This window comes from Scyliorhinus torazame, chromosome 8 (genome assembly GCF_047496885.1).
Source record: "Scyliorhinus torazame isolate Kashiwa2021f chromosome 8, sScyTor2.1, whole genome shotgun sequence".
In the NCBI taxonomy this organism is placed as follows: Eukaryota; Metazoa; Chordata; class Chondrichthyes; order Carcharhiniformes; family Scyliorhinidae; genus Scyliorhinus; species Scyliorhinus torazame.
In genome coordinates, this window is record NC_092714.1 from 206686879 (window position 1) to 206699312 (window position 12434).

A 12434-nucleotide genomic window follows, 5' to 3' on the forward strand; every position below is an offset into this window, starting at 1 on the left:
CTTTTAAGATCCAGAAAAAGAATGCCAGCCCACCAACTCTTTAAAAGCACATCAACACCCATCCCATTTTGCTTGGACATGCCTCTGAGGAAGATTAATGGCTCCCTCTGCAGTTCGAATAAGTACTTGCACAATAATAATAGAAAGGAACCTGTGGGAAACTCAAAAGAAATTAGTTTAAATACAAGGTGCAACATTTGATGTACAGTGGAATTCGTATCTCATTTACTGTAATTTCATTTTAAAAATATATTTTAGTAAAGTAAGTAAAATCACTGTGGTCCCAGATGACCATAGGCTGCTTTCCCCTTTGAGGAGGGGAGAGCTGACTGGTGGTGATTTAACCTGAGGATCACCACACCTAATAATAATCTTTATTAGTGTCACAAGTAGGCTTACATTAACACTGCAATGAAGTTATTGTGAAAAGCCCCTAGTCGCCACACTCCGGCGCCTGTTTAGGTACACTGAGGGAAATTCATAATGTCCAATTCATCTAACAAGCATGTCTTTCAAGACTTGATGGGAGGAAACCAGAGCACTCGGAGGAAACCCACGCAGACACGGGGAGAATGTTCAGACTCCGCACAGTGACCCAAGCCAAGAATCGAACCTGGGACCCTGGCACTGTGATGCAAGTACTAACCACTGTGCCACCTCAAGCAAGGGGTAAGGGTGAGAATGCTGAGCCTTCAGGATTACCCTCCGTCTGTATGGGAATTGATCCCGTGCTGTTGGCCTCGCTCTGCATCATGAACCAGCTGACAACTGCGCTAAACCGCTCCCGTAAAATAAAAATTAAATATTTTCTATCTCCACCAGTAGCATGGTCAGAATTAAAAGTGCTCATGTGGAAAAAAGTGTCTGGGCAGTATTGAAGTTTTTTTTAAAGGACGTTTTTCCCTCCATTCGTGAAAGCTGTGGCTGTTTTGGATTTGGCTCCACTGTGGCTGCCAGCCTTTCAGTACCTTGACCAAGTCATCATGTCTGTGCCCAAACAGAGAATAAGCAGAGTATTTGATTGGAGAGCTGAACATTATCTTGTTCTTTCTCAAGGTTCACAAATCCGGAAGGACGCTAGATTGTGACTGGGAATCCTGGTTAAATTCTCCCATCCCTAGATAAAGAGACTAGAGATATTGAGCCCATGCATTTGAGTCAGGATGGACTTAGAATCAAACTTAAGATCTCTGGTCTGTTTGGTTTAGTGCTGCGCCCGGTAAAGCCAGAAGAGTTTTTGTGTGCATACTTAGTGAAACATTGGGATGGAATCTCCGATTTTCAGGCTATGTCCTGACGACGGCGTGGGAACGGTGGCCTGTTACGACAGAAATTTTGGCGCAAAACGGCCACTGAAGCTCTGTTTGGCTGGGGGCTAGCAGGACAGCGTAGAGCACCCAGCTCTAGCTGCCAATACAGCGTGGAGAATTGCCGGGTCCGTGGCTGCGCATGCACATGACGACGGCCTGCAAAACAGTGCCCCCCTTTGGCCGGCCCGTGGTCCCCGGACTGCCCCCAACAGTGCCCCCAGCCCCTAACACATTCCCCTCTGCCCTCCCCCAACTGTTGCGGCGCTGGACTGAGTCCGCAGCCGCCACGCCAAGTTCCCGGCAGGTAAGACCATGAGAGACCCACAACGTCGGGAACTCAGTAAGTTGGGGGCGGAGCATTGGCGGGTGGGCCTCGGACAACTTCCTGAGGCCGTCGATACAGCGTGCGCAGTAGTTCTAGAGTACGCCGCTTTGGAGGGACGGAGCATTGGAAAAGTGGCGCTGCCCCCGATTTTGTCGGTAATGGGGTTCTCCGGCCGATCGCCAAACGCGATTTTGGCGTTGCCGACCGGAGAATCCCGCCCATTGTTTTTCTTTTGTATTATTGTTACATAAACTGCACAACGGTTGACACAAATTGGCGGAGAACCATAATGTTGAATAATCATTGCCATATTTTCTGAAAATATATTTGTGAATTAGGGTGAGAACGTTGCAGCTCTTAATTTTCAAACATCATTTTATGATGAGCTGTTACATGGGCACCTAAACTGTGGCGTAGGGATTGAAATCAGGGGCAATCAAAGCCTTAAACCCCAGACAATTTCATCCTTTTTTTCTTTCATGCGTGTGTGCATCGCTGACAAGGTCAGCATACGGTGCCCATCGACAATTGGCCATTTGAGAAGGTAGTTAAGAGTCAATCGCATTGCTGTGGGTCTGCAGTCACACTCAGGCCAGACCAAGTAAGGATGGCAAACTTCCTTCCCTAAAGGATATTAGTGAGCCAAATGGGTTTCGTGGTCACCATTACTGATAATTCCAAATTTATTAATGGATTTTAAATTCCACCAGCTGCCATGGTGAGAGTTGAACCCACGTCCCCAGAGCATTAACCTGGGACACTGGATTACCAGTCCAGTAGCATTGCCACTATGCCACCATCTTCCCCCAAATCCTACTGTGATATATACATCTTATTTAAATAGTAGCACTTGAATTTCAGGGAGGTGGAGGTTTGGAAAGGCTGTGTGTTTTTGTTTTAAGAGTTCACCTCTCACTGATGGATAAGTTGTGACTTGGAGCACCTGACATTAGAGAGGTTTTCTAACAAACTGACTTGGATCCATTCAAGGAAACAATGAGTGGTGTTGACAGTTGAAATTCTGCGTGCACAATTTATTTGAAATTCGGCAGAAGCTCTGATTCTGAAATATGCGAACAATTAGTCCACGGGTAGAAAGGCGTGAACAGAAACAAACGCCTGCGGTAGATTGGTAGCTGGCCAACAGGAGAAAATGAAAAGCTGATGTAAGTGAAGCTGCATTGATTCTGTAAGGTAATGCCAGCAGAGCGCCATGGGATTCAGTGGATTGTTGCTTATAGTTTACATCAATGTTTCCTGGATGATGATAGCGACTGCACTCCAAAGAAGTACTTAATTGGCTGTGAAGAGGTTGTGAAAAGTGCTATATAAATGCAAGATTTTTTTAAAAATCCTGTGTTTTGGCCAGAAAGTAAAATTCCTGAGTTTCTGCTTTACAAGTTGAGGGGCGAAGAGTGTTTATAAAAATATATAGGGTAGAAATGTGTCTTGTGTGATAACATATAAAGGGCTGTATTGCTTGGGTCACCTGTCAAATGGAAGTCAATGGAACTGAATATCGGTGTGACCTATAATGAGTAGCCCACACGATACCAGCAGTGTTTCACTGCTGTCCAATATAATTTGCAACATCACATTCTCTATCCTTCTCATTTCTCACCGCTGAAGCACTTTTTCCTATACTTGCTATGTCGCAAGCAGAGATGTAGATCAAAAAAGTGTCGATGGCCATATCAGTACAGCACTCCAATGTGGAAAATGGAATGGAATGGAAATGGAAATGGAAATCGCTTATTGTCGCAAGTAGGCTTCAAATGAAGTTACTGTGAAAAGCCCCTAGTCGCCACATTCTGGCGCCTGTTCGGGGAGGCTGTTACGGGAATTGAACCGTCCTGCTGGCCTGCTTTGCTCTGCTTTCAAAGCCAGCGATTTAGCCCTGTGCTAAACAGCCCCTAATGTTGGTGTACGAGTACTTGTTGTAACACACAGAAATAGCTGTTAGTGTTCCATAGAATCCCCACAGTGCAGAAGAAGGCCATTTGGCCCATCAAGTCTGCACTAACCCTCCAACCCCCACCATGGTGGACATTAACAATCTATGGATGATAAGATCAGGGTGTTTCAAAAATGAGGAATAAATAAAACACATGCATCTGGATCTGGAAGGTGGACTGATATCTGGGAAATAGAATTTTATGTTGTCAAATACATGGTAACAAGACTAGAAAAGGGAAATACGCATTGGGATTATAAACTAAATAGCTTTATTTTACAGGTTGTCATGAAGGAGGTCTCTGGTGACTGTCTGTGTGGAGCTTCCACTTTCTCCCCGTGTCTGCATGGGTTTCCTCCGGATGCTCCGGCTTCCACCCACAGTACAAAGATGCTCGGCGGATTAGCCATGTTAAATTGCACCTTAGTGTCCAAAAGGTTAGGTGGGGTTACTGGGTTATGGGGATAGAGTGGAGGTGTGGACCGAATGGCCTCCTTCTGGAGGTTTGATTGGGTGCTCATTGAAATCAAACGTGCAATAAGAAAAAAAGAAGCAAACTATAACTTGGGATGTTATGGCCAGAGGAATAAGAGTGTAAATGGCCAGAAGAATAGAATAAATCCCAAAAATTCACACAAGACACTGTCCTAACCACACCTTGAGCATTGCGTACACTTCTGATTGCCATAAAGATATCCAGATGTTGGAAGTGGTACAGATATATATGCATATTGTTAACTGAATGCGAGATGGTCAACAGATGGGCAGCATGGTTAGCACTGCTGCCTCACAGCTCCAAGGACCCGGGTTCAATTCCGGTCTCGGGTGACTTTGTGGAGTTTGCACTCCCCATGTCTGCGTGGGTTTCCTCTGGATGCTCCGGTTTCCTCCCACAGTCCAAAGATATTCGGCGAATTGGCCTTGCTAAATTACCCCTTGGCGTCCAAAAAGGTTAGGTGGGGTTACGGGGGTAGGGTGGTAGCTTGGACTTAAGTTTAAATAGGCTTCTCTTTCCAAGGCTGGTGTAGACTTGATGGGCCGAATGGCCTCCTTCTGCACTGTAGGGATTCTATGAACCACATTGTAGCAAGGCCATGCCAAGGTCTATCCTGTGTTGGTTTTTTTGTCAGCGGAATATTCTCGGTGGCTTGGAAATAAAATCAGCTAAAATTACCACAGTTTGAGCATAAATCCAGATGTATCGCAGGTAAAGCAACCAAACTGTTATCTAGTTCAGGGTGGTCTGAGCTTGAGAGATTGAATACTCAGGATTGGTTTACTGTGAAGAAGAGGGTGTAGGTAGATGTTATTTTGTACTCGAATGTTCAAGATCCTTATAGAAATATATAAATTAAATCCCAATATGATGCTCCTTGAGGTATGGGGACACAGGTTTAGGCTGAAAAGAGAGTCGTACAGAAAACAGATTGAATTGCTTTATGCCAAGTTTCAATAAACACTCAAATTGGTGAATTCATGAAATGGACTGGCTATGGAGGGAGTTAGTGTGGAAGCATTGCAGGGAGAACTGGATAAGTATTTGAAGAAGTGGGTGCAAAATAAATATTTGTTCTTGGCACCAGCCAGATGGCTTGCTATTTATTCTGGTCCTGTGCTTTTGATACACTTGCGTAATTCTTGTAAATTAATGGATTTATTACTTTTTTGTGTGGTCTCCGCTTTCATGGTATCCGTGCATGTGTTTCACAATGAGGAAAGACATAGGCACTACATTCTCAGGATTCAGAGGGTGCATTTGATTGGGAGGAGATTCGGGAATTAAAGCTGTGTTCAGCATCTCTTAAGCATATACAAGGGAGGAAATGCTGAAACTTTTATATCTGTACATGAAACTGAAATCCGAGTGAAATATGTATACACATGAGGGCTTGCTTATGAACAGATGGAATTAACACTATTGCTTTTATAAGTGAAACGTAACTCCTCTATGCAAGAATTTCACCAGGTTCTCTCCATGTTTGTCATACTGAGTTAGAGGAATTAAGACTGGAATTCTCTGGCCGTTTGCTGATGGCGGGAATCTCTGTTCCCTCCGGCAGCACGCCCGCGGGTTTCTCGGCGGTGTGGCGTGGCTTCAATGGGAATTGCCACTGACAAGCGCTGGAGCAGAGAATCCCGCCGCCAGTGAATGGCACGCTGCTGGGAAACACGCAGCTGGAAGACCGGAGAACCCCGCCCACACTGTTTTATGACAACAGGGTTTTAAAAAATATTAAATGTTACAAGAAAAAAGTCTGACAACCTTACAATTTTAAAATATGTTAATGGTTTTAATCCTAAGTATCTAATTTAATTGTCACAAATACATTTTCAGTGTTTTCCCACTTCAAGGTTGAGTAAATTATTTTGATTAAGCAGCTCCAACTCTGATTTTAATTTCCACATGTGCCACTCAAAAGGTTAATACACAAGATAAGGGCTTATGAAGTTGGGAGTAAAATATTAGCATGGATAGGGAATTGGTTCACGGACAGGACAGGATATAACTAGTGGAGTGCTGCAAGGAGTAGTGCCAGGGTCTCCAATATTTACAATCTGTATTTGTGGTTTAGGTGAAGAGACAGAGATTAAAGTATCTACATTTGTTGGCAAAACAAAAACTTGGGTGCAAGCTGTGAGGAGGATGCAAAGAATCTGCAAATACATATAGATAGGCTAAGTGAGTGGGTAACAAAGTGACAGACAGATCATTTTGGAGCATGCTTTGCGGGCCATTTGGTGCACTCCTGTTCCGATTTCTCATGTTCTTATCATTTACAAACTTAACACTAGAATTCTGCCAAAATATTCATCAGGAAAGGCTCAACGGGTTGGAGCTCTTAATTTTCTCTGGAAAAGCCAAGGCTAAGGTATGACCAGGTAGAGCTCTTTAGCATTGTGAAAGGCTTTGAAGCGTAGATATAGAGAAAATGTTTCCACTTGTGGTGAGCCTAAAGCTAGAGGTTGCACATGAAAGATAGTAACTAATAGGCAACTCAGAAAAAGCTTCTTTACCCAAGAGTGGTTAGAGTGTGGAACTCACTAGTGGAGCGTTGAGGCAAATGGTGTGGATGCATTTAATGGGAAGCTAGGTAAACATGAACGGGAGAAAGGAATAGAAGGAAATGTTAAAAGAGTCAGATGAAGACTAGTGGGAGTAGGATTCTGTGGATCATAAATACTGACAATGACCGGTTGAGCTCAATGGCCTGGTTCCGTGCTATAAATTCATTTGTGGTTAATTTGTACCCCCAAAGAATAGGTGGATGGTGCCAGATGAAATGCTAAATTTATAAGACCTGAAACTGCCCATTTCTACTTCTGTTAAATCTGAAAAAGTGACAGGCAGCTAATCTGCTCACATGGGGTGGGTTATAATTTAAATATTTGAACAAAACTGGCAGCCTCTGATCTAATCTAATCTCGCTGGTGAGGTTTTCAAGCCTCAGGAAACACAGGAGCTCATGGGAAGTGGAGACAGCTTTGGGGAGGAGGTGACTGCCCTGTGCAACATTGCCTGTGGTCCAGGAGGCAGGCGAGCTCTCCCCTTAGTTAGGGGATCTGATTCCCTGCCTCCTTCAAGCTCACACTAGCAGCTGCAGGCTCCTTACCTGCGGCTGTGGCCTACTCTGGAGTGTTTTCCGCCTAAATGGAAGCAAAGGTTTATTAAGCAGACTGAATCTGGCCGGTGATCCTGTATATATGCTGTGGAGTTAAAACTTCATAGCACGTGGGGGAGCACAGCCCCACCAACATTCCTATCTCATCAAACCCATCCCTGTCAATATTGAGACCCCAAATAACTGCGGAATGAAATGTAACCCAGCTCCCTAACATGTGAAAGTCATAGTTCCAGAATATGATGCAACACACTGATTGAGTAGTGTGTTACCTTGGAACATCCTGTGATATGTTTGCATTGGTAATCCAAAGGTTTACATCTATTTAATACGTTAGCACGATCTTTGTAATTTGCTGGGGATATCATTTTATGAGGTGTTCGTGGAGATGTGCAATAACTTGATTGTTGATGAATCAAAATAAACGTGGAAGTAACTAAAAGAGTGCATTTTGTTCTTTTTTTCCCCAAAGGTTGATGGCTGTACCCATCCAATTTATAAAATAAATGTACTATTTGGTTCCACTCAGCTATACAGAGAATTAAGATTCTATAGTTAATTCTTGTACTGATGGAGCTGGAAAGTTGCTCTACTTTCTGCTCTTCTTTTAAACCTCATTTTGAATCCAATTTCTTTGACCAAACTTTTGGCCAGCTCTTTTGATATCTTCTCTTATGGCTCAATGTCCATTTTATTTTTCATTACATCTCCTGGGGGCATTTCTCTACATTACTAAAGGCACCATATGCAAGTTATTGTTGACCTCAATCAGCTTGGCAATGTGAGCACCATAGCTTATCTCAGCATCCTTAGGCTAAAGATGGTAAAGGTCACTGAGTTTGTGTGTCTATTAACCCTGTTAGGAGGCATGTGTCTAGATGTTGATTGAGAACAGGATTGATCTCTGCTGTGTTGCGTTGAGTGGTGAAATAGGCTGGGAACAATCACTGTGGAGTGAAATCAAGTGTTGACCCTGCAAAAATAAAAGTGGGGGGGGGGGGGGGGGCTTAACAAGCCTGTTTATTACATTAATTCTATATTACATGCCCTAATATGTATTGTACTAATTAATTTCCTGAGGGAATGTTCTGCACAGATGCTTCCAGTCTTCAACACTGCTTTTTCCATTTTTTTCCCCAGGTACAGAGGAGAGCAGCTTTGTGAAAGAGGAGACGAAAGTTGTTCTTTGTTATGCTGTGCTCTAATTTATTTTTTCTTTGTAGTTTCCCCAGGGGCCACGGTGTTGGTAGAAGTAAGTGCCGATATCCACATCTGCGGTATCTGCAAACAACAGTACAACACTCTAGATACTTTTGTGGCCCACAAGCAAAATGGCTGCCACCTTGGGACAACTGCAGGCACCAGTTCCGTTCAGTTCTTGGCAGAGGCAACAGCACCGGCTACCCAGACTCAGACTGCTACAAGTATGATAACTGCACAGACACAGACCATCTCAGGTATGGGGGAGACTGGCAGAACTTTTTAGTGCGTTTATTTGATTTATTAGAAGAAAAATGATAGTATGGTGATTGTTACTAAAACAATATTAGCAGTGCTTGTGTGAAGTACAAACACTGCTGTAGGCTGAACTGCAATTACATAGCTGTGTGAATCTCAGAAGGAAATTGGTTAAACTAAAAAGGTCAGTCTGCCATGTAAATTAAAGTAAGGGTGAAAGGTTAATACAGTATCTAGATTTTCTTTATTGCATAATCAACCTCAAAAATTGCTTTGTTACTTGATCTGCCACATTTGGGGAATGAAATTAATATCTGAAAGGGAGGCTTTTGGAAAGGAAAAATACATTTTGAAATCCAAGCTTTTCCATGTAATACCTGGAATCACGTGTAAAATATCTCAGCCTTTGAATAAGACTTCTGGCTTTTATGGTTTCTATTAGTGCCTTCATTTTCTGATTATACATGAAGTATACCGCAGGTAATATTTGTTGCTTTAAATTACTGCTCGACAAAGTGACGGAGGTGTAGCTCCAGTGGTGGTCAAGATGGGCGGGCGGCGCAGTGGTTAGCACTGCTGCCTACAGCGCTGAGGACCCTGGTTCGATCCCGGCCCCGGGTCACTATCTGTGTGGAACATAGAACATAGAACGATACAGCGCAGTACAGGCCCTTCGGCCCACGATGTTGCACCGAAACAAAAGCCATCTAACCTACACTATGCCATTATCATCCATATGCTTATCCAATAAACTTTTAAATGCCCTCAATGTTGGCGAGTTCACTACTGTTGCTGGTAGGGCATTCCACGGCCTCACCTCTCTTTGCGTAAAGAACCTACCTCTGACCTCTGTCCTATATCTATTACCCCTCAGTTTAAAGCTATGTCCCCTCGTGCCAGCCATTTCCATCCGCGGGAGAAGGCTCTCACTGTCCACCCTATCTAACCCCTTGATCATTTTGTATGCCTCTATTAAGTCTCCTCTTAACCTTCTTCTCTCCAACGAAAACAATCTCAAGTCCATCAGCCTTTCCTCATATGATTTTCCCTCCATACCAGGCAACATCCTGGTAAATCTCCTCTGCACCCAATCCAAAGCCTCCACGTCCTTCCTATAATGCGGTGACCAGAACTGTACGCAATACTCCAAACGGGAGTTTGCACATTCTCCCGTGTCTGTGTGGGTTTCACCCCCACAACCCAAGGATGTGCAGATTGGGTGGATTGGCCACACTAAAGTGCCCCTTAATTGGAAAAAAAATAATTAGGTATTCTAAATTAATTTTTTAAAAAGATGGCAAAGCTCAGCTTCTTGCTTTAGCAGCAATGATAGATTGAGTGCAAGTATTTTGATATGGCTCTGGTTACATGGAATAAACTGACAGGAAGAAGCTACATGTTTTGCACCCTAAATCAATTGTGCAAGTTCCTGTTAAACAATAGATCTAGAACAATAGATGTCTGGCTGTGAGCTTCAAAACAATAACTAATTAAAATAGTTTGAGGTACGACTCATAGATAAGGTCAGGACCCCACTGGATGAGACCAGGCAGAAATGGAGATAGGAGCTGGGCATGGAGATAGGGGGAGGATTCTTGATTGAGGTGCTGCACAGGATCAATTCCACCTCCTCCTGTGCCAGGCCAAGTCTGATGCAGCTGGTGCACGAGCACACCGACTAAGTCATGCATGAGCGGGTTCTTCACAGAGGTGGAGGATTAAGTGCGAACGGTGTCAGGGGGGCCCAGTCAACCACCCGCATGTTCTGGTCCTGCCCCACACTCAGGCAGTTCTGGAAAGCCTAGCTCAAGGCTATGTCCAGGCGGGTGGGGGTCGAGATAGAGCCGTGCCCATCTGTGGTGGTGTTTGTGGTGTCAGAGCATCCAGAACTCTGGACAGGGAAGGGGCAGACACCTGGCCTTCAGCTCAATGATTGCCAGGCAGTGTTGTGTTATGTACTCTGGGATAACACAGGCTGCAACTCGATGCAGCTTTGACCAAAATATACTCAAGACTTTGAAGTAAGTTCAATGTGATTTATTGAACCATTAGCACAGTTCTCTATGAGTTTGACTCTCCTGCTAATCTTGCTCTCGTGACTCAGTCTAACTAACCAGTCTTCTCTAAGCCATGTGGTGTGTGTGATGCTTCTGATCTGCCCCTGTCCTTCTCTCTAAGTGTTGCCTGTGGAAAGAGACAGAGCATGAGTGCCCTGCCCTTTTATATGGGTTGTGTAATGCCCCCTTGTGGTAGTGTCACCTCTGGGTGTGTTGACTGCCCATTGGTCGTGTCCTATTCTATGTGTTCATTCGCTGTATGTCTGCATGTAATGACGTCTCTGGTGCTCCCTCTAGTGTTTACTTAGTCGTAGTGTATTTACATTAACCCCTTGTGTATTTACAGTGATGTACATCACCACATCACTCCTTTTTTTGTGTTACCTATTTTCTGTACAGTGTTAAAGAAAAAATGAACAAAAATAGGTAAATAAATGATGACATGTACAAGTTATGATTACTGTGATGACTGTACAAGATCAAAGAATAGTTATGATGACATTGAGGATTATAGAATACCAAATAATAGTTATAATCATAGAATTTAAGGTGCAGAAGGAGGCCATTCGGACCATCGAGTCTGCACCGGCTCTTGGAAAGAGCACCCCACCCAAGGTCAACACCTCCACCCCATCCCCACAACCCAGCAACCCCACCCAACACTAAGGGCAATTTTGGACACTAAGGGCAATTTATCACGGCCAATCCACCTAACCTGCACGTCTTTGGACTGTGGGAGGAAACCGGAGCACCCGGAGGAAACCCACGCACACACGGGGAGGATGTGCAGACTCCGCACAGACAGTGACCCAAGCCGGAATCGAACCTGGGACCCTGGAGCTGTGAAGCAATTGTGCTAACCACTATGCTACCGTGCTGCCCATGATGACGTTGAGGATTATACAATACCAAATAATAGTTATGAGTCCAAAAGGTCATGAATTTACACAGTTGAGTGGCTTTCTTGTGCTGTTATGGAAGTGTCAATGTTGATGTTGTCATTCCCTTGTGAACGCTGTCAGTGTCCTGGTGTGTACGTAACCAAGAAGTCATCAGGAGGTGTTTAAATGGTCAAATCACTTCATTGTCTGAGGTGGACTCTTTTTATGCTTGTGGTAGCAATTCTTGATGACACCTTTCCTAAAAGCTGATTTGCTTGTCCGTAGTGTCGCAAACGTGAATTGGTAAGATGCGTTGACATGCCATGGTATGTTTGCACTCTCGCCATTGTTCTGAGCTGAGCAGTAACATTGTCCTTCATGGGCAGAGTTGTACAATGTCGTACCAGTTGTTGTCTTATTGTTGTTGTCATTGTTGTTATTGACGTGCTTGTTGTTGTGTTTGTTGCGCTCAATGACCACACCGAGTGGAGAATTCGAGTCCTTCACAAAGTTACTTGTGTCAGTGTCCTTTGTGGCATCTGCTGTTTCATTGAGTGTGCCGTCTCTGATTCCTCGGCGCTCCCCGTCTGGAGTCATGTCCGGTTCACTGGAATCATCTTTGGCTTGTCGATGCTCCCTGTCAGGAGCCCTTTCTGGTTCACCTGAATCACCTTTGGTTTCTTGATGCTCCCCGTCTGGAGTCGTTTCAGGTTCTTGTGGTGAGGCTCGAGTAGATGTGTCTACGTGGTGTCACCGGAGTCACTATAGCCTCACTTTGATTGTCGAGTGCCTCTGTACATACTAGCTGAGATCTGTCAGTCTCGCTGAG

General features: G+C 44.2%; 1 protein-coding gene across 1 annotated transcript in view; it reads left to right on the forward strand.

The window, feature by feature from the left end:
• zfp64 (zinc finger protein 64 homolog (mouse)) overlaps positions 1-12434 on the forward strand; it is a 109461-nt gene that overhangs the window by 13948 nt on the left and 83079 nt on the right. Inside the window, exon 2 of the mRNA XM_072514708.1 lies at positions 8433-8666. Within this exon, the coding sequence (XP_072370809.1) occupies positions 8433-8666 (234 nt within the window). The remainder of the gene's footprint in view (positions 1-8432; positions 8667-12434) is intronic.